Source organism: Macaca nemestrina, chromosome 1 (genome assembly GCF_043159975.1).
Source record: "Macaca nemestrina isolate mMacNem1 chromosome 1, mMacNem.hap1, whole genome shotgun sequence".
NCBI classification, from domain to species: Eukaryota; Metazoa; Chordata; class Mammalia; order Primates; family Cercopithecidae; genus Macaca; species Macaca nemestrina.
This window is the reverse complement of record NC_092125.1, coordinates 204,737,112-204,762,369: the sequence shown is the minus strand read 5'-3', so window position 1 is coordinate 204,762,369 and position 25,258 is coordinate 204,737,112. Positions and strand designations below refer to the sequence as shown.

Here is a 25,258-nt window from a genome sequence, read left to right as displayed (position 1 = left end):
TCTGTAAGCTGACAAAGTTCATGTGCTCAAGCTGTTTAAAGACATTTTTTCTACACATTTTCTATACGTTCTTCCTACAGCCCAGAATGTTTCTCTATGAAGTGAGGAATTCAACTCACCCTTCAAGGCCCAGTTCAAAGTTTACTTCCCTTAAGATATCTTTCAACCCTCCTCCTAGTCCAGAAAAAAAAAAAAAATCACTTGCTCGGTGCTCCCATTGTACAGAATTATACATCATGCTATTTATGACTATCTCATATGAGTTTACTAATGTTTAGTTTGTGAAGCCATTTCATACATTTTTGTCAATTGATCAGGAGAAGACATAGGTTCACAATCCCTTTTCTGAAACTCTTGGGGCCATGTGTTATCTACATACCCACTGGGGGCTGCTGCAGCACCCTGTGATCAGACACATGAATGTTTCTGCAGCAAAATGTAGGAATACTCATGCCAAGTGAGATGAATAAAGACCACATAAAAACCTCATGTTAGATCAGGTTTCCTTCAAATAAGTTATAGAAAAAAACTGTCAGTTTCCAGAGCTTTCAGGATTTTGGAACCGCAGATGCAAATGCAGACTTGGATTCAGGTCTTTCAGACTCTGAGTTCAGAGCTCTTTTTACTTATCACCTAGTTTTGTTAGCCAGAATGTATGTGTATGTGCTGTCTCCTTGTTAGACTGTGAGCTCCCAGAGGGCAGAGAACTTTTAGTCTCAACACACTGTTGAATAAATTTCTCACTAGTGAGAAAATGTGGCATAAGTGCCAGTCATGGCCAGGCGTGGTGGCTCACGCCTGTAATCTCAGCATTTTGGGAGGCCGAGGTGGGTGGATTAATTGAGGTCAGGAGTTGGAGACCAGTGGGGCCAATATGGCGAAACCCCATCTCTACTAAAAAAAAAAAAATACAAAAATTAGCCGGGCGTGGTGGTGTGTTCCTATAGTTCCAGCTACTTGGGAGGCTGAGGCAGGAGAACTGCTTGAACCTGGGAGGCAGAGGTTGAAACAAGTGGAGATCACGCCACTGTACTCCAACCTGAGCGACAAAGTGAGACTCCGTTTCAAAAGAAAAAAAGTGCCAGTCATTAAGGAAATCAGGGGCAGGGCCCAAACCAAAGGGTCTTAGCTGTTTGTACTTGCTCTTCCTCCTTCTAGGCTGTTTATGAAAATACTCCTGAAAGATGGGCTCAAATAAAGATGGAGATTATCCTTAAGGGCATTCAGTCTAGGCATATACATCACATGTGCAGCGAGACTACACTTCTTAAAAATCTAGATGCCTGTGGTCAAGATGAGAATACAGGTAGATCTCAGTTCACAGATGATGGGTAGAGCACGGATCTGGAGTGAAGCAGGCAGCCCTGGGTTTGAATCCTACCTTGGTCATTTATCAGCTAGATAAACCTCAGAATATTCCCTTGTAAAATGGGATAACACGAGAACTCAGTTCACAGGATTACATGAGTTAATGTATGTAAAGCATTTATGGTAGTACCTACACAGTAGATGCTGAAGAAATGGCAGCTGTTATCAGTTGTGGGAATATCCAAGCAAACCTTTGAAACAATTCCCTGGTTATACCTCTGAAAAGAATCACTGAGTCACTGAAAGGAAGACAGCAACTTTTTGGAAAATTCAAGTAAACGTAATTCAACAAATATTTACTGACAGTGAAAGTGCCAGATACTGTGCCAAGGGGCTTCATGATGAATAAAGGTGGGCATGGTAGCATGCATCTGTAGTCCCAGCTGCTTGGGAGGCTGAGGAAGGAGAGTTGCTTGTGCTCAGGAGTTCAAGGCTAGTATGTACCATCATCACACCTGTGAATGACCACTGCACTCTAGCCTTGGCAACAGGAGACCCTGTCTCAGGAAAAAATAAATAAATAAAACAAATCTCCTTCTCAGGGCCTTGATGGACTGGGAACGCATCCATGGAAACACTGGGAGAAGGGCTGTAACAGAAGGAGGCTTGTGGTGCTAAAGTTGGCTGACAGTGTCCAGCCTGGTGGGAGGAAGAAAACAGAAGATTCGAAAAGGGTTTTTGGAAGAAAGGATACCATAATTTGAAGGCTAAATAGGCATTTACAGGGTGGATGGAGAAAAGACAAAAGGTTTTCCTGCCGGAGGGAATGACAAAGAATCTGACCCAGGAGTAGACCAGGCAACAGGTGTAATATGCATAAGAGCCATGAGAATGGAGAGAAGGATTCAGTAACGTAAAATCTTTTAAATAAACACACTAATGTCACTTGGTGACCGGTTCCATGTGGCGGGAGGGAAGGGAAGTCTTTGATGGCTCCCAGGCCTTTGGCTTGGACAACTGAATGCTGAGCTAGGGAGGAAGGAAGAGTAGATTTGGAGAGGGGACACAGGTGACCCGCAGTATGGATACAGAGCAGACAGTGCTCAGGGCTAGACATATAGAACTGTGAGTTGGCTGGGTGGGTGGAGTCTAGGAGAGTCGAAAAACCTATTTTGGGTGATTTCACTCAACAATGAAATGACAACTTATGTCGATGGCTTACTGAGCTCCAAGTATGCTTAACATTTTATATACATGATGCCGTTCAGTCCTCAAAATGCCTATGTGGAGGGTGGTATCACCCAAATTTAAAGCAGAGGAAACTGAGGCTCAGAGAAATAATTTGCTCAAGAGTCTTGATCTTAAGCTAGACTCCAAAATGCAGGCTGTTGAACACTACGCCAGCATTCACTACACTGTGTGTGCTGAATTTTCCTTGGAGATGCTGTTAGGTATTTCTTTTTTCTTTTCTTTTTTTTTTTTGAGACAGAGTCTTGCTCTGTCACCCAGGCTGGAGCGTAGTGGCGCGATCTCGGCTCACTGCAAGCTCCGCCTCTCAGGTTCATGCCATTCTCCTGCCTCAGCCTCCCCAGCAGCTGGGATTACAGGAGCAAACCGCCACTCCTGGCTAAATTTTTTGTATTTTTAGTAGAGACGGGGTTTCACTGTGTTAGCCAGGATGGTCTCGATCTCCTGACCTTGTGATCTGCCTGCCTTGGCCTCCCAAAGTGCTGGGATTACAGGCGTGAGCCATGGCACCCGGCCTTTTCTTTTTTTTTTTTTTTGAGACAGAGTCTCGCTTTGTCACCCGTACTGGAGTGGTGTGGTGCAATCTCGGCTCACTGCAAGCTCTGCCTCCCAGGTTCAAGGAATTCTCCTGCCTCAGCCTCCTGAGTAGCTGGGATTACAGGTGCATGCCACCATGCTCAGCTAATTTTATTTTTATTTTTTATTTTTAGTAGAGACAGGGTTTCACCATGTTGGTCAGGCTGGTCTCAAACTCCTGACCTCGTGATCCACCTGCCTCGGCCTCCCAAAGTGCTGGGATTACAGGCGTGAGCCACCACGCCTGGCTGTTAGGTATTTCCTGGGATCCAATTGGTTTGGGAAATGCTGCCTACTAAGCCCCTTTTCTAAGATTCTGACTACACGTTAGTCATAAAGGCTCTGAGAAGTCCCCGAATAAAGAAACCCATGTGGCCTGTGTCATCCAGAGCTTTCCAGATTTAACGCGGGCTGGGAACACTACAATATTTTCACAGCGCAGCCTGCCCCAAACAGCAGTTTGAGAAACCATGCTCTGGGCCCCTGGTTCTCTTCTTTGTCTTCTGGGAAGCCCAGCAGCTCTGTCATTTGAGATTCACCGAAGTGGGAGGAAGGAGAGTGAAGAGGGCCAAGCAGGGGTGAGGGTCTAGGAGATGGGAAGTTAAGTTGAAGCTACAAACACAGGTGGATGGTGGCGGGGGCTGGCCCCACGCTTGCTGCAAGCCTGGGGGTCAAGGGGTCCAGCTGCCTCTCACCAGGGAGGCCAGCCTTGGCCTGCCCCAGGGAATGCCATCAATACCACACGCACTGCTGTTCCCGCAGACAGTGCTAACCACGTCGTCAAGGATACCATTCTGCTGAGACAGGAGGGAAAACAGGGACCAAGTCTGAATTCCAAGAGTTAAACCTCTAGTGTAATGACAGCAATTTCTTCCCCGTTCTTAAAAAAAAAAAACTCACTAAAGGAAACAGTGGCTATGTTTTGGAGTACAAATGAGGCACCCAACCCAGCCTGGCTAGATCTCAAATTGCTTCCCCCATACCGTTCGCGTCCTCCCTCTGTGAGTGTAATGGCGCCATGCAACTTGAGGGGATGCCACTGTCCTCAATCAACAGATCCCAGCCTGGATAAGGTCACAATGGCTCCTTTGAGGCCAAGGCTGTACACCTGTGATGCCATACGAAGTACAAGGGAGACAAAAGCAGGCAGAAGAAAGAGCCTTTTGAGAGGGGGGAAAAGAGGCCAGTACCCCGGAGACTGGCACAGTTATACTTGCTGTGTAAGGTGGGCATTAGCTAGCTCTGCTGAGATATCCTTCCTGGGTTCCACATTTAATTAGCAATCATTTGTACTTATCTTTCATCTTTTACTCAATCACATCAAACGGTCAATATCATTTCGAGCAGGAAGAACAGGTAGGGAGAAATTGTCACTAGCCAGAGACTTTCTCATCTACTTAGTACAGAACCAAGAATGTTTGTGTCATCACAGGGCACTGAGTGAATGTAACTGACCCTCATGTGGTCCTCCCCAGTCTGTCTGCGGTCCCCTGGTCACCAAGCTGCCTTCTGTGATTCAGTGAAATGCCTGGTGTGCTAGGTACATTGTTCCTGGATTTGACTAATAATTAATAAGCAGGGCACAACTAGGCAATTGTGAAGGAATGAAGTTCCTCAGCTCACAGCTTGTAAGGGCCTGGCTCCCTGGGAAATAAGGGAGTCCTGGGCTCTCAGGGAGAGCTCCTTTACCTGAGCAAAGCTCCTTTGTTCCACGTGGTTTGGTGTGCTGGACACAACCACACCTCCCTGCACCTCTTACGGCTTCCAGGACTCCCACCATTCAGGACTCATTTTTCGGCTCTTTAGCACAATCATTTTGAACCGAAGGAATCAGAAACTTAGGGCAACTTCTGGAAGTTTCTACCCAGTTAGCAAAGAAACCTTCTCAATCCCCTACTTTCCCTAAACTAAGAGGACCAGAAAGTCTGCGGGCCCCATGATATTTTACATCTGCTGACACTCCACTACAAGGGAGTTGCAGTGTCTGTCACTCAGCTTGCACAGTCCCTGCCTGCCTGCAAGCTGCTTGGATCTCTTTGACAGGTAAAAACACAACCATGCAGCTCCTGTCTGGCTGGAGGCTGGGAGGGCTATTGATTGTGTAACCAACCAAGGGCCAAGGGAGGGTCCCTGGTGAAATCTTGTGCCCAGGATCCCAGATTTCAAGTCAAACCATTGCTCCCTGGAGGCTGCTGGAACAACCATTGGTGAGCAGGCAGTCAAGGCCTGCGCTACTTTCATAGAATTGTCAGAGCTGGACAATTGTTGGAGCAAAGAGGATTCACGTCTCATGATAATTTCCATGGCTGCAGTGTTATGCTGAGAAGGATGCTGAGGGCCCATCTTGTCTTGGCAGGAAGAGCGTTGTCTGGGGAGAATGTGATAAAGACGAGTGTACGTTTTGAGGTCTATAGAAAGGAACTGTGAAGGTCTGCGTGGGGACAGCACACATACCCGTATTTACCACTGCTGACCCTGGTCATTCTTCATTTTATCAAGGAGTAGCTGAAGATAATTGGAGACTAACGTGATTTCCTTACTGCCATAATTGGTGGCAGAGGTGGGACTGGAACACAGGCAAGAAACATCCCAAGTCACAGGTTTACCTCGTATCATCTTTGCTTTTTCTTCTCTAAAATGAGGACCCCTCCCACCTCACCCAGGGTGGGAAAGGCCAGTTCATCCCAGAGAGCTGCTAGGAGAGGGCAAGAGACAACTTGGAGTGGCACCGAGGGGCAGCTTTCCTCCCGGCCTCTCTGGACGGAGGGAAAACCCCAGTCTTTTGTGTAATTCCTGGGGGTGTGCCTGCAGCTTTCACCTTCAGCGGCAACAATGAGAAAATCAGGGTAGCATGGCTTGGCCCTAAACTCCACAGCCTAGTCTGAAGGCCCGATGGAAGGTAATGTACGAGTTATAGAATGTGGAATCTGCTTAGGCTTGAGCCCTGTGATCTGAGGGTAGTCCCCTCTGAGCTGGTTTCAGCAGACACCTTTCTCACATACATATGAGTGCACAGTGGGCAGTCAACAAATACGGACCGATCAGACACACCATGTTTTCTCTTCCCTCGGGGTCTTTGCACATGTAGGTTCCTCTGCTTGGGACGTTTCTCCACTTTCCTGCTCACTGGATCTCTGGGGCACTCAGTTTACACCCTGTCTCTTCAGAGAACACTCTGACTACCCCGAGGGGGTTAGGCACCCCTCTTCTGGGTGTCCACAGCACTCTGAACATATCCCATCACAGCATTTGCACCACTGGACGATGGTGGCCTTTCTCCTGGACTAGGCTGTGAGGCTCTGAGGGTAACGACCACAACAGATTCAACTCTGTACCCTCAGTGGCTTGCACTCAGTAAACTCTCAAAGAATACATGCTGGCCAACTTACTACATCCATGCGTTCTGTTTCCACGCCATTCATGGCCACAATAAAGGGCTCTAAACAGAGCACCAAACCCAGAATGCGATTTTTTTCCCCCAAAGTACTAAAATTTGGGTTTAACAATCAAGTCACCTGCAGTTTTGCTTTACATTAACTGTAAAAAGAAGAAATTCCTGAGAGTAAACAGTGCCCTATAGTGAGAATGGATAGCCTGGGGCCCCACCACCTGCTCCTCCAAAGTCTATCTGGCTTAAGACAGAATGGGGAGGCTGGACGCAGTGGCTCACACCTGTAATCCCAGCACTTTGGGAGGCTGAGGTGGGCAGATCACCTGAGGTGGAGTTCAACACCAGCCTGGCCAACATGGCGAAACCCCGCCTCTATTAAAAATAAAAAAAATTAGCTGGGCATGGTGGCACGCACCTGTAATCCCAGCTACTCAGGAGGCTGAGGCAGGAGAATCACTTGAACTTGGGAGGTGGAGGTTGCAGTGAGCCAAGATCGCACCACTGCACTCCAGCCTGGGGGACAGAGCCAGACTCTATCTCAAAAAAGAAACAAAAACAAAAAGACAGAATGGGTATACGTCCACGGGTTTTCTAGCTCATTTTCATTTTTGTACTAGCAGCAGGCAGGTGAGAAAGCCAAGATGATCAGGATGCTGTTTTACAAAAGCCTCGGGATCCTGAAAAGGGGAAGAGACAGAGAATGGTATTTCTAAAGTTTCCCAAGGTTGGGGCTGCCCTTTCTATAGCATAGGAACTTGGGGTTACCTGAATGACCTACAATTTCACCTTCTCTTCTAAGCTTTTTCCCAATTTTATAGTCCATCTCATTCTCAAAAATCATTTGAGACCTTGGGAGGTTGAGGCAAGAGGATCGCTTGAGCTCAGGTGTTTGAGATCATCTTGGGCAACATGGTGAAACCCCATCTATATATTTTATTTAATATATTTTTTAAAGTTTATTTAAAAAATAATTTGAGGTGACTGCCATTGTTTCCTCAGGCCTATGTCTATATCAAGGACTTTTAATAAAGAAGGGGCATCCTAGCTGTATGATCTTGGATAAGTGCCTTTCAATCTACTTGAGCTTCAATTTCATTATCTGTAAAGTGGAAGTAACGATAATCAAACTGGATTGTTGTGATTTATATATAGGCGGCATTTAGCCCAATGCTTGCTATACAGCTTTTCAATAAATGAAAGCTGGTTTCACCAGAAGATCCAGAGAATGGTAAAGTTCTGAGGGGACTTTCAGGAAAAAAAGAAGGCAAGAGAAGAACTAAGGGTTTCTGGGAACTATCATTTTTTTTTTTTTTTTTGAGACAGAATCTCACTGTGTCGCCAAGGCTGGAGTGCAGTGGTGCTATCTCAGCTCACTGCAACCTCTGCCTCCTGGGTTCAAGCGATTCTCCTGCCTCAGTCTCCCAAGTAGCTAGGATTACAGGCACGCACCACTGTGCCCGGCTAATTTTTGTATTTTTAGTAGAGACAGGGTTTTGATATGTTGGTCTCGAACTCCTGACCTCTGGTGATCTGCCCGCCTCAGCCTCCCAAAGTTCTGGGATTACAGGCATGAGCCACCATCCATGGCCCCTGGGTTTCTGGGAACTATCTAATAGGGAATCTAGAACTCTGCACAAGGGACAGTGGCTATGGAGAACTCTGAAATTTCTCGAATGTTTGTCATTCTTCTGCACAGTCTTTACTTAGATCCGCAGTTTAATCTTTTAAATAAAAAAGGCCCAAATACTTATTTAGGGGACCCCATTTTGGAAGAAAGGGAAAGAAATTAAGCAACAGGGGAAAATGGCTTAGGAGAGAACAGCAGCAATGTTTGGAGGCAAACAGGAATGAAAACAGGGATGTGAGAACAGGAGAAACCTGGAGGCCTCCTTTTGAGAAGTCAGACCTGAGCAGGCTGTTCCTCATTCCTTCCCTCCTGCTTGCAGAGGTGTGGCCCACAGTGCAAGCATCACAAACCACACTAGCTCTAAGAATGCTCTGTTCAGACTCTAGGTAGTCCCATGACCCCTACCTGGTGTAACCTGACCCAGACACCTAGTTACCAGGATGTGTAAAGGACACCTGATTCTTTCTGTGACAGTGTGGTTACCCTAAACCTCGAAGACATGACTACAAAGAGAATCCCAGTCTCTGGCTTCAGTCCATATGAGAACAAGTAAAGCCACCTGAATCTGGGTCAGAAAGGAAAGTTGCCCTTCTGGAGCACGGAGAGAATTACTGCTTGTCTGACAATCTATCCATAGGGCAGTGGTTCTCAAGCCTGGCCTGGGCAGCAGAGACACCTGGAGAGCTTTGAAAAAAACAGATGCTCCAAGCCAGCACAGACCTACTAAGTACCTCAGGAGTGGGGCCTAGGAATATGTACGGTAGTTTCTAAAAGCACTACAGGTCAAGCTGGGTGTGGTGGTACACACCTGCAATCCCTGCTACTCAGCAGGCTGAGGCAGGAGGATCCCTTGAGCCCATGAGTTCAAGACCAGCCTGGGCAACATGGCTTGCTCTCATCTCAAAATAAATAAATAAATATATAAAAAATAAAAGCTGTCTGATATTTTATGTGGGCAAATACAAAAAATAAAAGCACTACAAATGGTGACTGTGCTGTGAAGCCAAAGTTGAATATAATGCTTTATGGAAGTATCTTTTTTTTTTTGGAGAGGAAGTCTTGCTCTGTCATCCAGGTTAAAGTTCAATGGTGCGATCTCGGCTCACTGCAACCTCTGCCTCCCGGTTCAGGCAATTCTCCTGCCTCAGTCTCCCGAGTAGCTGGGACTACAGGCGTGCACCACCGTACCCAGCTAATTTTTGTATTTTCAGTAGAGACAGGGTTTCGCCATGATCTGCCCACGTCAGCCTCCCAAAGTGCAGGGATTACAGGCATGAGCCACCGCGCCTGGCCGGAAGTATCAGTTTTGAACTAGAGGGAAATTACTGAAGTTCCACAGAAGGAAATAATAGAAGCTGTCTTTTTATTTATTTATTTTTTTCCCAAGTGGCATCTGCAAACAGACCAGTCTGTTTCAGCTTCTTTGGCTCTCCAAGAGGAGGGAATCAATTAGGAGGCAACTGCATTCAGCTGAACTTTTCCAGGCCTTCCTCATCACCACAGCTGAACTTAATAACAGGTACACTTTTTCCGGAAATTTAGATTTAGATTGAACTAACATTTTAGGAGCACCTGTTTTGTAGCAGGTCCTGCTGCAGACACAAACTGCAAGTCCGTGGGAGAGACACTATGTTGTTCTCATTTGGTGTACGTTCCTGGAAATGGAGGAGTGTTCATCAGAGCTGTACCAGTTCCTTACAACACAGTCCTTAGTGAGACGTCTTCCCTGACACAGTGCTTTATTACCTGCGATCAACATACAATTTGGAGTTTACTGACTGATGTGTCTTCTTGACATTCTTTTCAATTTCTGTAATGCTGGATGTGGCTAGGCTGATTGCATGACCTTGAATTTATCTGAGGCTTATCCTCACAACCTGTCAAAACATCTAGCTTGAATTTTTTTTTTTTTTTTTTTTTGAGATGGAGTCTCGCTCTGTCACCCAGGCTGGAGTGCAGTGGTGCAATCTCGGCTCACTGCAACCTCCGCCTCCGCGGTTCAAGTGATTCCCCTGCCTCAGCCTCCTGAGCAGCGGGGATTACAGGCGCCCACCACCAAGCCTGGCTAATTTTTTTGTATTTTTAGTAGAGATGGGGTTTCGCCACGTTGGCCAGGCTGGTCTAGAACTCGTGATCTCAGGTGATCCACCGACCTCAGGTGATCCACCCGCCTCAGCCTCCCTAAGTGCTGGGATTACAGGTGTGAGCCACTGTGACCAGCTCTAGCCCGAATTTTAACCATTAAAGTAATGCCACATTTGCCTATCCTTTGGAAAATAATCAAACAATTTGCTGGGAACCAAAGAGTTAAAAAGAAGGTACTGCACAAGAGTATGCAGGTGTTTTTTGGTGGAGAGCACTGCACAGATCTTAGCTGATTACCACTATGAACTTTGTCTGTACTGTCTCCATTTTTAAAGATGATGAAACCAAGGCTCAGAGAACCTCAGTAACTTGCCAAGTGCAAAGCTAGGACAAGGATTTGACCCCAAGTATTCTGATTCTCAGACCTGTGCTTTTGCCTTAGCTCCACTTCAGTGGCCCGATAGCCCTTCTGAATGGCTATTTATGTGCAGATTTATAACGGCTGGCAACTGACATACTGTTTTTATTAACCACATGCACAAAGCATGAAATAAGATCCAACAGAATTTTAGGAAGACAAAGTCATAAAAGTAACGTGAGGTTGAGTGACTTCTCTAAGACCAAACAGCTAGTAAGAGGTTGAGCCTATATTTGACCAAACATAGATACTTGGGTCTGTATGGCACCAAAGCAGCTCTTTTTATAAGCCAAGATGCATATACGGTGGAGTGGAGAGAAACTCACATGAGTTTGGAATCAGAAGCCATGGATTCCAGTCCCGTTCCAATCACTTATTAGCGATATCACTCTGGGCAAGTCCCCTGCCCTCTGGAAACAATGGTCTATGACCTACTCTTTACTGACAAGTGAAGATCCAAATGGACGTAAAAGTATTCTGAAAACTTCTTCCAAAAAATCATAATAGAAGAGTAAGAACTCAGGCAGGTCAGTCAGTCAGACATAGGTTTAAATTCTGACTTTGCCGCTGACTGGCTGTGTGACCTTGGACGAGTGATTTTACCTCTTCTGCCTCAGTTTTCATCTGCAAAATGGGGATAAATCAAGTAACTACCCCAAAACACTGTTGTGACAATTAAATGAGAGCATTCATTTAAACAAGCGATTGCCTGACACAATACTCGATCAATAAACATCAGCCATTCATACCCTGATAATGCTTCTCGGGTCTTTAGCTACCTTCAAGTACGGTCTTTCTGAGCTACCCAAAGCGCCCTGGGCTTCGGCTTCGTCTTGCTATTCTCTGCCCCCTTCCTCGGACCCTGTCCCTCTCTTCCCAGTCGACAGCTCGTCTTAAAGCCCTCCAGAAACCCCAGTCCCCTTCCCCGGTTTCGGCGCTGTCTCTTACTCGACGACCTTGGCCGGATCCCCGTGGTGCCCATAGACAAGCGCCCGGACCCGGGCAGGCTCGGCGGATGCAGAGTAGGAGGAGGCGGCAGGTCCGTGACAGCCAGAAGCTGGGAGCAGCCTCCGCCACTGCCGGGCGGCGGTTCGCACCCGCCACAGCGTGCTGCAGACCCACATGCTGCCTCCAACCAACACAGAGCCTGACGCCCCCGGCTACGTCATCTTCCAGCGACTGCGCGCCTGCGCCCCGCCCCGCCCCGCTGGGTGACCACTCCCGAACGCTCCCTTTGAAGGGCGTTTCCTTCCTCCGCTGCCCACGTGGTGGCGCCTCGCTAGAGTGCGTGTGTGTCCGGGGGTGCGGAGCTTGCGAGGCCGCCAAAGCTGCTCTCTCAACAAGGAGAGTCTGGGGCTGGCCCATAGCCGTGTCTACAGCCTGCAGTTTGGTGTTTGATTTGGAGGAAATCATTTACTCTCCCTGGCCTCAGTTTACCCTTCTCCACATAATATATTGAGTGCTCACCGAGCCAGGCTCTTTAAGCTATCATCTAATTTAATCTCCACTACCATGTAACGGCATAGGGAGGCAAAGCTTACTTCCCTACACTGAGGAGAGTACAGGAAATCTGCTGTGGAGGCAGGAATACGGGGCTTGGAGTTAGAAAACTTAGGTTCAAATCCTAGCCCTGCCACTTCCTAGCTTGGCCACCATGGGCAAGTGAAACTCTGAACGCATTGTAAAAAACTCTGTTCAGATATGAGACGGGAATCACAAGGAGAAGGGCCCCCTCTCAAAATGCTCACAGTGTAGAAAGGGATTAAGTGGAACACTGGAAAATGCTTGTAAAAAGGTGTAGCCCCATGAAGGATCTAGTCTTATTTTTGGTGTAGGGAAGACATGAACATTACTAAAACCCCAGATGAGCTGTGGCTCATGCCAGAGTGCAATGCTGTAGTCTGAAGAGAGGTGCTCTGGGATGGAGTGGGGTGAAGTGGGGGCTCATGGAGGAGGTGCTGTTGGAGCCAGCCCTGTGATTCAAAATCTTCTGTGTGCATAAAAATAATCCGAGGTCCCATCTTAGACCTACTGAATTAGAATCTTGCGGATGGGGGTTCCAGGAATCTACATCCTTACAAGCTCCCAAGAATATTCTGATGCAGGTGTCCCAGGAAACAGGTTTTAAGATACTGAGCCAGGGCTTTGAAGGATAAGGAAGAATTCCTTTCTCTGGATTTTATTGACTTGAAGCTTGCCATCGCCAAGCCTTTCCTCTGAGGAAGAGAGCACAGCAAAGTGCTGTGAGCTAGATTCGGACAAACCTGGCTTTGTGTCCTAGCTCTGTCATTTTCCAGTAATTTGATTTCTGACAAGTCACCAGGCCTCTGTGTCTTCATTTCCTTATTTTTAAAATGGAAGGAATACTAGTTATCTGTTTCAAGATAGTTGTGCGGGTCAAGTGAGATATTATCCACTTGAAGCATTTCGTACAATGCTTGGCACATGGAAGCATTTGATAAATATTATCGGGGGTTATTGTGATTAAATGAGAAATATCACACATAAAACTCTCAGACTAGGGTCTGGCTCATAATTTGTGCTCACTAAATGTCTGTACTTGTTTTGATTATTAGAGAAAGTTGGTGTCCCATTGTGGGGGAAAGGCTTGGCCCCACATTTATGGGCACACACACAATGACCAGTCCTGCTTATCCTTTTCCCCAGTGACACATAGGCCTATTTGAGCTGGGAAGTACAACATAACCTTCTGTTGTAAGACTCCCTAGGTGACATTGAGATGTCGACATTCTCTTCTTCACCAAACTGGCTCCTCTGAATTTCTGGGGAGCCCAGTCAGGAAGCCTGAAGAATCATCCAGCAAGTCCTTCTCCTTGGGGCTGGACTGTAGCCTCCTATGCATCCCGACAGCCCTCACTTTTAGTCTAGGCCATCTGGGTTCTCGCAGGGGCATAGTTTGAGGACTATTGACTGAGGGGTTCAAGTCCAATTTCCTGGCCTTGCATTCAAGATTCTTTGCACTCTGACTCCCTCGCTGTGTTTCCAGCTTCACCTTCTCCTGCTGGACCGTGCATAGCCTGTGATCCAGCTGCATTTGATACCCATCTTCCCCAGTGTGTCTCCTGCCTTTTTTCAGGCCACTCCTTCTGCCTGAAATGCTCTTCACTGCCTCGAAAACTCCAGGTTCAGATGTCATTTCTCTGATGTTTCACAACTCCCTAGGTCATCTGCTGCTGCCTTTGTGTTTTCTCTGGAGCTGTGTTATGGCCTTTAGTACATCGTCTCTTATTTATTCCCTGCTCCAGGCAAGAGTGGAGCCATGTCTGGTTTATCTCTATGACACCAGCACCCGATATGAGCCTGGCACAGGGTAGGTGTCATAAATATTCCATGAATTGCAGGTAATAGAATTTCCTCATGGCCTAGAACTGTCTGTGGTGCCATCTCCTTTTCCTTAGATTTGGGCTGGTCACTCTGGGCCAGGAATTTCCTTCTTTCAAGGATTATAGAAGTTTGTGGGTTTTTATTTTTTATTTTTGAGACAAGAGTTTCACTCTCGTCGCCCAGGCTGGAGTGCAGTGGGATGATCTTGGCTCACCGCAACCTCCCCCTCCCAGGTTCAAGCAGTTCTCCTGCCTCAGCCTCCCGAGTAGCTGGGATTACAGGTGCCCGCAAGTACGTCCGGTTAATTTTTGTATTTATTTATTTATTTTTTAGTAGAGACAGGGTTTCACCATGCTAGTCAGGCTGGTCTCAAATTCCTGACCTCGCCTCTGCCTCCCAAAATGCTGGGATTACAGGCATGAGCCACTGTGCCTGGCCGAAGTTTGTTGTCTTTTAAAAGTAAAGCAGAGTGTCCTCTTCTCATCTGTCTACCTGTTGCTTGTATTCTCTTTCTCCCTCCATTATAGTCTCTGCCGTTTTCCCCTGTGCAAAGAGCAAAGGAATGTGGAATCAGTCAGCTCTGGGTTCAAACCTGGGGCCCACCCTCCTTTTACTAGCTGTGTGATCTTGGGCAAGTGTCATATGCTCTCTGAACCTCAGTTTCCACACCTGTAAAATGGGATCACTGGTAAAACTGTTATGAGGCTTCCTCAAGAGTCCTCTGCAAACAGCACCCTTGGTTGTTTCTTCTGTTCACTGGTTTTCTCTCCTTGAGTTTCCTTTTCTGGATGGGCCCCTCTGGCTCCTCTCTGCTCCAGCATCTTTATATCTTAGTTTCTTCCCTAAGGTTTCTCCTTGATTTCTTCTTGCTTCTGCCTCCCTCTCCCTATTTAATTATCTGTGTCCGATTCTTGCCTGCTCTGTGTCTTTTGGTGCCTTTCCTAATTCAGCGTGGAGCTCATCAGCTTTCACAAGAGAGGAGACTAAGAGCCCAGGAACTCTCAGCTCAACTGTACCTCCTCCAGCCCCAGGGCAGCTTCAAGGTGTGCCCATCTCAGCATGAAGCCAGCTAGGAGAGGGGGCAGGGCACAGGGAAGGCCTCCATATACCTTGAACTCCTATGCTCTGTTCAGTGTCACTGCCCAGGGGTCAGACCCATCTGCCCATGACTTTCCCTACTTCAGCAGTCTTTCTAGCTGGAGCTGTTAAAACAAAACAAAACAAAACAAAACCCAGAGATCAGAACTTATTACTCCTTACTACTCTTCTGCTTAATTACTCCACTTCAGTGGCCACTCGTTGCTCTTAGGGTTGAACCTCAAGCCCCTTCCTTGCTCATAGTTTCTTGCCTGACCTACAGACCCTGCTGACTTATTCAGCTGCACCTGGCTCCCTTCTGCCCCCGACTCACTCCATGCCAGCTGCCTGGCTTCCTTGCAGCTGCTTGTACCCACCAGCTTCTGCCTTTGCACAGGCCCCTCTGACTGCAATGTTCCTCCCCACTGATTTGCATGAGGTTATCTCCTTCTCATACTTCAGGTCTCAGTTCAAATGGCACCATGTCACTTGTACAGCAAAGCACTCTTGGACCACTTATTTAAAGGAGATGCCCCTTCCCTATCTATCAGTATACTCCCTCGTTTCCTTTAGCATGCATATATTAGATGGTAATGATATATTTATGTACATGTTTGCTGTTGGGCTCTCCCACTAGAATGTAAGCTTCATGAAGGCTAGGACCATTTGCTTTTCATTCATTCCATCCATTCAGTATTTACTGAGCATCAGTTACATGCCAGAGGCTGGGCGCAGTGGCTCATGCCTGTAATCCCAGCACTTTGGGAGGCGGAGGCAGGTGGATCACCTGAGGTCGGGAGTTCCAGACCAGCCTGGCCAACATGGTGAAACCCTGTCGCTACTAAAAATACAAAAATTAGCCAGGCGTGGTGGTGGCTGCCTGTAATCCCAGTTACTTGCGAGGCTGAGGCAGGAGAATCGTTTGAGTCTGGGAGACGGAGGTTGCAGTGAGCCAAGACCGCGCCATTGCACTCCAGCCTGGGCAACAAGAGTGAAACTCCATCTCGAAATAAAATAAAATAAAATAAAATAAAATAAAAAAATGCCAGATACTGGGCACTGAAATACAAGATGAGTCTTTCCCCAAGGGAGCTTATTTCTAGAGGTGGAGACAGATAATGTATTCATCATATAGCCCATGCTCTGTTTGAGATTGCAACAATTCCCCTTCCCTTCCCTGTCCCCCCACCACTCTCAAATTTCCTGGTATATGAGACCGTGATAAGGGACATACACCAGAGGGTTTGCTTTTTTTTTTTTTTTTTTAGTTGTTTACTCTTCTTGTTTTCCCACTGGAATGTAAGATCCATGAGAGTAGGGAATTTTTGTCTCTTTTATATCTCTACCGTAGCCTATAGTAATTGTAGAATAAATGAATAGACCCTAGTAAATATTTGTTGAATGAATAGGTGTCTGGATGGGAGGCAGGTCTCAGCCCCTATTTAATTCAAACCAAACAACCTTGATTCAAATCTTGGTGCTGCCAAATCCTGTTGCATAACAGTATCTATGCAATATAATTGTTGCATACCTAATATATGATGATTAAATGAGTCCACGTGGGTAAAACACATAGAAGGTACCCGGTCTTACATAGTAATGAGCAACGAGTTTGCTGATCACAGTTCAAGGGCTTGTTCTGGGTAGAGGCCCAAATATATTTAACCTGTGTAGCCTGAGGATAGAGTAGGACCAGTGAGGGTTAGTGAGGGTGGTAGACTTGCACGTCGTGAAACGATAAACTTTCTAAAAGCCGGCGTTTCCAAAGCCCCAACCACCGCTCTTGGCAGGTGATGAGCGAGCGCCCTGTTCCTGGAGGTATGTAGAACACGCATTTGAAGGCGCCAAGGTAGAAGGGATTCAGGCATCGGATGGGACAGAGGCCGGGTGTCCCTGGGTCACTATCCCTGAGAGCGCTGTACGGGAGCTAGCCGTGGGCCATGAGCGTGCTCGCCTGGCAGTGTTGGTGCCCGGTCCGTGGAGAGGTCCGTGGGCGTCCAGGCCCAGCCGCTGGGCCTCATGGCCAGGAGGATGCGGGAGCGGGGGAGGGGCGCGCCGGGGCTAGCTAGCGGCCGGACCCGCCTGCAGCACCCGCCGCGGCCAGCAGGGAGCGCCGCGAGACCGCCGAACCCGCGGCCGGGCCTGACGTCAGCGCCCCGCTTGCTCCGGCTCCCGCTCTGGACTCGGCGCCAGTCCCGCTCCGCGCCGCGCCGCTCCGCTCCAGCTAGGGCTCCGGCTCGCCTCTGGCTGGGCTCGGGCTCCGGCGGCGGCGTCCCCCGCGCCGGGCCCCGGGACGGGCGGCGGCGCTCCAACCATGGCCAGTGCCCAGGCGCTCGTGCTGGCGCTCACCTTCCAGCTCTGCGCGCCGGAGACCGAGACTCCGGCAGGTAAGCGCGCGGCGGCCGGACCGAGCCTGCCCCGCCGAGCCTCGGGGCCCGTGGCGTAGCTCAGAAGAAAGTGTGAGTGTTGAGTGACCAGGCGTTACGAGCGTGCTCCCGGTGTGTGTCTGAGCGTAGGATGGGCGATTGTGTGCCCGGGGTGTTGCGTGACTGCGAATGTTGTGTGTCCCTGAGTTCTGTGCGCAAGAAAAGGTGATGTGTGTCTGCGAGTATGTTGGGGGTGAATGTTGTGTGCATCGAGGCATTGGGTGTGCGCTGAGTGTCTTGTGGGTCTGCCAGTGTGTAGTGTTTGTGTGGCCAAGTGGGTTGTGTGTGTATCTGAGTTTGGTTGTGTTGCGGGAGTTGTATCTGCTAATGTGTTGCATTTGTTTGTATTTTGCATGCAGTGGCTGGGAGTGCTGTTTGTTTTGTGTCTGAGAATGGGTTGTGTGTTTGTGTTATGCCTGTGGCCGGGGGTGCTCTCTGGATCCCGCCTGAGTGTGGATCCGGGAACCCGTGTGTGGCGTGTGTGCTTTTGAGATTCGTGTACATGTGTGAAGGCGTGGGAACGGGTCCGGAACGTGTGTGTCCGTGCGCTGTGTACGTGCGGGGAGTGCCTGGGATATGTGGTGTGTGCCGCCGGGGGCCGCGTGGGTCCGAGTGAATGCCAAGTGTGCCGGGAATGCGTGTGTGGGAGCGAGTCTGGAGCGGATGTGAGTGTGTGCGAATGTGTTCGTGTGTGCTGGCTGCGCGTCCAGGAATGTTGCGAGTGTGGAGCGCGCCTGGGCCGCGGCTGCGAGTGTGCCCTGGGCCCGGGGCCGCCCGAGGGGGCGGTGGCAGGACGTGTGTGCGCGCGTGTGCGTGTGCGCGTGTGTGGCGCGCTGGGCCGGAACAAGTTGTCGCGGCGGCGCCCCCTGGGCAGCCCGGGTCGGGCAGGGCCCGAGGCTCAGGGGAGGACCGGGCCCCGCAGCCGCCGCCTCGGGCATGTCGGACTGTTTGTTGTTTCGCAAGTTCCGCGCGGCGCTGGCGGGCTGCTGATCCGAGGCGGCGCCTGGGCTGCGGGGCGCCGGGGCTAGCGGGGGCCCGGCGAGGGGCCGGCGGGCGGAGAGGGGAGGGCTGGGCCGGCGGGCGCTCCTGCGGTGGCCCGGCTGCGGCTGCGCCCCGGGCGGCCGGGCGGGGGCTGTCCCCGGGCTGGGCTGCGACGTCGGGGCGCGGGCAGGGCCTGGCTCGCTGTCGGGGGACGGCGCCCCCTCCCTTGGCGCGCAGGACGCACTGGGGACGCCCGGGACACTCCCTCGGTGGAGCCCGCAACTTTGGGCGGCCTCCCGGCCGGCCGGGACCACCAGGTGTGTGCGTGAGTGAATGTGAGTGTGAGCGTGTGGCTCCGCGCTTGTCTGCTGTGTGGTCGCGTTCTCCGGGTGTGTTTCGGAGTCTGGTGTCTTTTGGTGTGCGTGCGCGTGTGTGTTAGCGCAGCTGAATGTATGTATACGGAGCCTGTGTTTGTGTGTCCGTGTGCTCGTCGGAGTGTGGACGGTGTTTCGGTGTGTGTGCGTGTGCGTGTCCTGCATCCCACCCTGAGGCCTGGGATCCTAGATCACGGCTCCTTCCCGCGGAGTTTCGGGGCCCTGCTCCCGGTGACCTCCCCCACCCTCGCCACCGGTGGAGCTGCTCCGCGGGCTGCGGGTAGCCCGGAGACGCCCGGGGCGGGATCCGAGCCGAGACACGTGCCGGAGCGGAGCCGCCTCCTCGCGGTCGCCAGCCGCAGACAACTGACCTCCCCGGGATCGCGTTCGCGGCCCTAATGCCGCCTCCGGTGTCTTGGGCCGGAACTCCAGTGGCTGCCGCGTAGTGGCCAGCGCTTGGGCCTCGCCCTGCAGCTCTCCGGGGCCATAGGGCAAAGCTTTAGCTTTGACCTCCCCCGTGCCAGAAAGGACGCCCAAGGCGACCTCCCTCCCCATCCTCCCCAACTTCTCTCCCTGTCCTGCAGCAACTTTGCCTTCCCCTCCCACCGTGAGATCAAACCCAAGGGGTACTGTATGCGCCCCACCCCGGCTCCTACCACCGTCGCTTTGGTTTCAAGAACACTCACAAGCCCCAAGCCCTGCCAACAGGAGGACTGTCAGGAACTGAAGTTTGGGAGTGAGGCCTAGAGCAGGTTACTCCCATTCTTGATGCCTCAGTTTCCTTCTCTGCCTCATAGCCTTCATGATAATGGTGTATGGCACTTTTGGTAGATAGCAAGTACCTTGTAAAGTAAGGCTATGTCTGTGAGTGCCAGGGAACAAAAAATGGATTTGAGAGTTGTTATAAAGCCCCAGAGGCTGTGATTTAAAGCTGGGGGATCTGGGGTTCAAATTCTGCCTCTGCTACTTGCTGTCCATGTGACCTCTGGCAAATCACTTCATTTCTAAAGTTCCTGGCCCCCTTTGTTACTCTTAGAGATGAACTCAGAAGCCCAAGTAGAATAAATGTGATATCCCCTTGTCTCCAGTCTGGACAGAGTCAGCCCAGCTCCCTGAATGCCCGAGGAGCTTCCGGGTGGGGGTGGTGTGTCATGCCTTCTCAGCCTTGCAAACCTGGTAGTTATTTATTCTGCTGTGTTCTCGCTATTTTGTCCTTTTGGTGGCAGGAGTTGTGGACGGCAGGAATGAGGGAGCGGCTGCCCAGTGGTTTCAGGTTAGGCAATAAAGGCTTGTCTGGGCATTCCTCCATTTTACCTGGGGCTGGGGGAGGGGACTTAGCAGGAAGCAGTGACAGTGGCCAGGGTGGGGACGCTGAGCTCCTGGACAGCCTGCTGCCCAGCTCTGGTGTCAGAAAAAACCCTAGGACAAGCATCATGCTTGATGGAGACAGGCCACCATCCTTCCATGATTTTCATCAGCTAAGCTGGGTGTGTGGGGTGGCCTTCCCCATGCAGGGCTGGGTTAGCCAGAGTTGCAGGGGGTGCCTTATGCTCCTCTTTCCTCCCGCTGCCCCCTTTTCTCCTTCTAGTCGCCCTCCTGCATACTGGAATGTCCTGTCTGCCCTCTCAGAGACTCTTTAATCTGTCTCCTTCTGTCCATCTTCAGCTATCTTTCACCTGCAGGAAGGCTCCAGCCTCCTCCTTCCCTCCTTCCCTCATGGTGCCAGGGATCTTCGTACAACACATTTTAACTCAAAGGGTTTAAAACCCTTTGAAGGCTCCCCATTGCCTTCAGGGTGAAGTCCTTATCCCTTGGCCCTGTTGCTGACTCTGGCGCCTGCCCGCCTGTCCAGCTGCATCTTGTTTTGTGTCACTTCCCCTTGCATCCTATGATCTGGCCAGCCTGACCTTCTTCCCAAAGACTCAAATGCCCACAGCCTGCCGTCTCCTCTCTGGGCCTTTGGGCAAGCTGTGCTTTCTCTGCAGAACTTTCTAACTCTAGCTCTTCGCTGGTGAACTCCTGCAACCTGATCGGCTCTCAGCTCTATTTTATTTTATTTTATTTTTTATTTTTTATTTTTTGAGACGGAGTCTCGCTCTGTCGCCCAGGCTGGAGTATAGTGGCCGGATCTCAGCTCACTGCAAGCTCCGCCTCCCGGGTTTAGCCATTCTCCTGCCTCAGCCTCCCGAGTAGCTGGGACTACAGGCGCCCGCCACTTCGCCCGGCTAGTTTTTTGTATTTTTTAGTAGAGACGGGGTTTCACCGTGTTAGCCAGGATGGTCTCGATCTCCTGACCTCGTGATTCGCCCGTCTCGGCCTCCCAAAGTGCTGGGATTACAGGCTTGAGCCACCGCGCCCGGCTGGCTCTCAGCTCTAATCATCATCCACTCCCTGAAGCCTTCCTTGGTGATGCCCTGTCCTAGCCTAGGAAGTGGGGGGTGGGGGTCATAGGATTTTTACATAGCATTGTAATTATTGTAATTACAGTTTATTAGTGCTGTCTCCCTTACCAGACCGAGAGCTGAGGGCAGAGACTGGGTTTTTAGTCTACTTCTGAATCCTCAGTGCCAGGTACAAGGCCTGGCCCACCGGGTCTGAATAAATATATATGGCCCGAAAGAATAGTTTAAGGGAGTCAAGTTCAGAGGTGGAGATGCCAGATGGGGGCGCACTGATTCCACTGAAGGTAGAGATTGAAGAACTAGGTTTTCCCTCCAGGAATCTGGAAAATTCCTGGAGGGTGGGGGATGGTGTTATGTTGTGAAAAGGCCATGTTGAGAGTGTCATCTGGGAGCTTTGAGTTGGGGAGGTTAAGTCCCTGGCAAGAGACTGAAGGGAATGGGCCTCTTGCCTGCCAGCCCCTCCCCCAAGCTCCAGCCCCACCCCTGGCAGCTGGCAGGGCCTTTCCAGTCCCCAGTCTCAGCCTTTTGTGAGGGGACCTGGCAGTTGGTGAGGCATTGAGTCTCAACGGTCTGTATGAGTGGCTGAGGAGGAGGGAGGGACCCCGCAGGGCCCTGTGTTAGGAGTGGGAGGGGAGCTTCCTGGAAGACCCTCCCTCAGTCCTCAGTCCTCAGTCCTAGATCTTAGGGTGGGCAGGTGGTGTCACAGCCTCTGTTCTGACCGCTTGTGCACTGGAGGGAAGGGAGAACTGGGTCCCGTGGTGGTCCTGGCAGATGGGGCTGGCGAGGCTGGCTGAGGTGTGTGCAGATGTGACTCAGCATCTGGGCAGTCAGAGTAGGTGGTGTGTAGGGATTGTAACTAGGGGCATGGACACATGTGACCTGTTAGGGTGTCTAGTCGTCTGGTTATCGTGGTGTGGCAGGATCTGAGTTTGGAGGAGGGAGGTAACCAGTTGCTTTGACCCCTGGGGAGCCTGGTGCTGAGGGTGTTTGGCTATTCAAGTATCACATTCCTGGAGTTGGGTGCAGAGCCATTTGGATGGGTGGTGTCTTGGTATCTAGGTGTGGGCATCCCAGTACCCTCGTGTGGGAGGATCAGGGTGTGCAGACAGAGGCTATCCCAGCATCCCTGGGTCTGGAGGTGGGTGTATCCATGTGTCTGGGAGTCCTCAGGTTAGTGGGTATTTAAGTGGGGAGTGTCTCTGTGTTGTGTCCAGGTATGGGGCTGGCCAAGTGCCTGAGTGTCCAGTTGAAGGGATCCCCAAGTGTCCGGGTATCTGAGGGTGGGGGTGTCTGCGTATGAAGCAACAGGGACCCAGTCATTGAAGTATCAAGGTATTAGTGAGTCTGGGTGTGGGGTGCCGTGTATCTATTTTTTTTTTTTCTTCTTAGTTTTTCTTTTTTTTTTTTGAGATGGAGTCTTACTCTGTCGCCCAGGCTGGAGTGTAGTGGCGTGATCTTGGCTCATTGCAACCTCTGTCTCATGGGTTCAAGTGATTCTCCTGCCTCAGCCTCTTGAGTAGCTAGGATTACAGGCGCACACCACCACGCCTGGCTAATCTTTGTATTTTTAGTAGAGACTGGGTTTCACCATGTTAGTCAGGCTGGTCTTGAACTTCTGACCTTGTGATCTGCCTGCCTTGGCCTTCCAAAGTGCTGGGATTACAGGCATGAACCACCGCACACAGCCTTTTCTTCTTTTCTTTTTGAGATGGAGTCTGGCTTTGTCACCCAGGCAGGAGTGCAGTGGCACGATCTTGGCTCACTGCAATCTTTGCCTCCTGGGTTCAAGCGATTCTCCTGCCTCAGCCTCCCGAGTAGCTGGGATTACAGGCATCTGCCACCATGCCTGGCTAAATTTTGTATTTTTAGTAGACATGCGGTTTCACCATGTTGGCCAGGCTGGTCTCGAAATCCTGACTTCAGGTGATCCACCTCCTTCGGCTTCCCAAAGTGCTAGGATTACAGGTGTGAGCCACTGCACCTGGCCTCATGTGTCTATTTGTATTTTTAGTTGTGGAGGTGCCCTTGTGACCTGTGGTGGTGTCTGCGTATCCGAGATGTGTCCATGAGGGGTGTGGACATGTTGGGTGGGAATGTCCTGGTGGCTGTACCCAACTCAACCTCTGGTGGCCCCTTCCCTGGGACTTGCCCTCTGATCGCTCTTCAGACTCCAAAGCCACAAGCCTCAGAAGGGGCCCCGATAGTTCTGTTTTTCAGCAGTCAGCCTAGAGCTGTATTATCCAATAGAACTTTCTGTGGTGATGGAAATTGTCCTCTACCTGTATTCTCCAATACAGTGGCTCCTGAGTCATGTATGGCTATATATTTAAATTAATTAAAACAAAAATTCAGTCCCTCAGTTGCACTAGTCAGATTTCAAGTCCTCAGGAGTCACATGTTGCTAGTGGCTCTCATTGTACTGGTTAATGCAGGCAGAGGACATTTCCATCCTCTCAGAAGGTTCTGCAGACGGCGCTGGTGTAGAGGCATGAGGTGGCCTGCAGCACCTTTAGTGAGGCCTGGGCATCTCTGGGAAGGGAATTGGGCTGGATGGACCATGATTCAGTGGCTGTTGACGAAGGTTTTGTTCAATCCAGGCTCCTTCTCTGTAGCCTTATTAGATCTTGCCTGGACTATTGCAGTAGCCTGGTAGCCTTCTTGGCCTCTACTCTGCCTGCCATCATGCTCTTGGTTTCTTTTTTTTTTTGAGATGGAGTCTCACCCTGTCACCCAGGCTGGAGTGCAGTGGCACCATCTTGGCGCACTGCCACCTCCGCCTCCTGGGTTCAAGCAAGTCTCCAGCCTCAGCCTCCCAAGTAGCTGGGACTACAGGCACGTGCCACCACGCCAGGCTAATTTTTTGTATTTTTAGTAGAGACAGGGTTTCACTGTGTTAGCCAGGATGGTCTCGATCTCCTGACCTCGTGACCCGCCTGCCTCAGCCTCCCAAAGTGCTGGGATTATAGGCGTGAGCCACCACGCCCGGCCCAGCCTTTCGGTTTCTAATGCTTCCACCACCCTGTGGCCAGAATAAGCTTCTAAGGCAGGCATAGGATGCTGTCACTCCTTTGTCTCAAGCTGAAGGCTCCCCTGAACTCGGAACAAAACCCAAACGCTAGCATAGCAGATGAGGCCCTGCGTGACCAGCCGTTTCTTTCTGAAGCAGCTTCACACGATGCTTTTCTTCCCTGACCCCACTCCTGCCTATCCGCTGTCTGCTCCAAATCACCAGGTGAATTGCGGATCCAGGAGCCTGCCATGCCGGTTCACACCTCCCTACCTTTGCATACACTGTGCTCTTCCCCACTTCTCACCTCGTGGTGGGGGTGGGGGATCTACCAACTTGTTCAGCCTTCACAGTTCAGCTCCATTGCCACTGATGCAGTGAAGCCTTCCTAGCCCTCTCCCGGTGCAGTTGGTCTAATTCCTCCCATACTGGACGTCTGACAATGTGCTGCAGTTTTCCATCTCCTTTTTCCCCCTAGGCTGGGATGCCCTGGGGGCTGAGCTGTGTCTTTGTCATCTGTGGTCCCCAGGGCCTATACATGGCAGATGCACACTAAGTGACTGCATCTCGATGCCTCTGGGTGCACAGGGAAGACTTGGAGGGGTGAAGGCAGGAGCCGGGGTTCTGCAGCGCAGCCTCCTCCTCTGGCTCTGGGTTGGGGGCTGCCATTGCCTGCAGAATGACTGTGGGAGGACCCCTGAGGGGGACAGCTCAGAAGATGCTGCTTCCAGATGACGCAGGAGGTCTTGGGCAGATTCCCAGGACGCAAACCACAGGACCTTGTGATGACTCAGAAGGGACAAGGAGAAAGGGGGCTTGGAGGGCCGCTGAGGTTTGGGAGTTTGAGGGCAGGAGCTGGGGAGGAAGATTGAGATGGGGCTGTTAGGAAGGGGCTGTGCTGAGGATATTTGACAGGGCAAGATAAAGCTGGGGCTGGGTGACAGCTGGGGCCTGGGGGACCACTGGGGGATAGAAGATAACTGGTGGGAAAGA

The 25,258-nt window shown here is 50.5% G+C and overlaps 2 protein-coding genes across 10 annotated transcripts in view; one reads left to right on the top strand and one right to left on the bottom strand.

The window, feature by feature from the left end:
- The window catches only part of LOC105494580 (mitochondrial trans-2-enoyl-CoA reductase), a 43,464-nt gene extending 31,651 nt beyond the window's left edge, over window positions 1-11,813 (bottom strand). For 2 of the 4 annotated variants that reach the window (XM_011763122.3, XM_011763125.2), the window contains exon 1: window positions 11,602-11,813. In XM_011763122.3, coding sequence (XP_011761424.2) covers window positions 11,602-11,777 — 176 coding nt within the window. In that variant the 5' untranslated portion in view covers window positions 11,778-11,813. Of the gene's footprint in view, window positions 1-119; window positions 251-9,722; window positions 9,896-11,601 lie in introns of those variants that run through there. The other 2 variants (XM_071097290.1, XM_011763123.3) reach the window with 2 other exon arrangements.
- Window positions 11,814-17,265: 5,452 nt separating this feature from the next.
- Window positions 17,266-25,258, top strand: part of LOC105494581 (protein tyrosine phosphatase receptor type U) — a 90,403-nt gene continuing 82,410 nt past the window's right edge. For 3 of the 6 annotated variants that reach the window (XM_011763134.2, XM_011763133.2, XM_011763129.2), the window contains exon 1: window positions 17,266-17,462. In XM_011763134.2, coding sequence (XP_011761436.1) covers window positions 17,390-17,462 — 73 coding nt within the window. In that variant the 5' untranslated portion in view covers window positions 17,266-17,389. The remainder of the gene's footprint in view (window positions 17,463-25,258) is intronic. The other 3 variants (XM_011763131.3, XM_011763128.3, XM_011763127.3) reach the window with 1 other exon arrangement.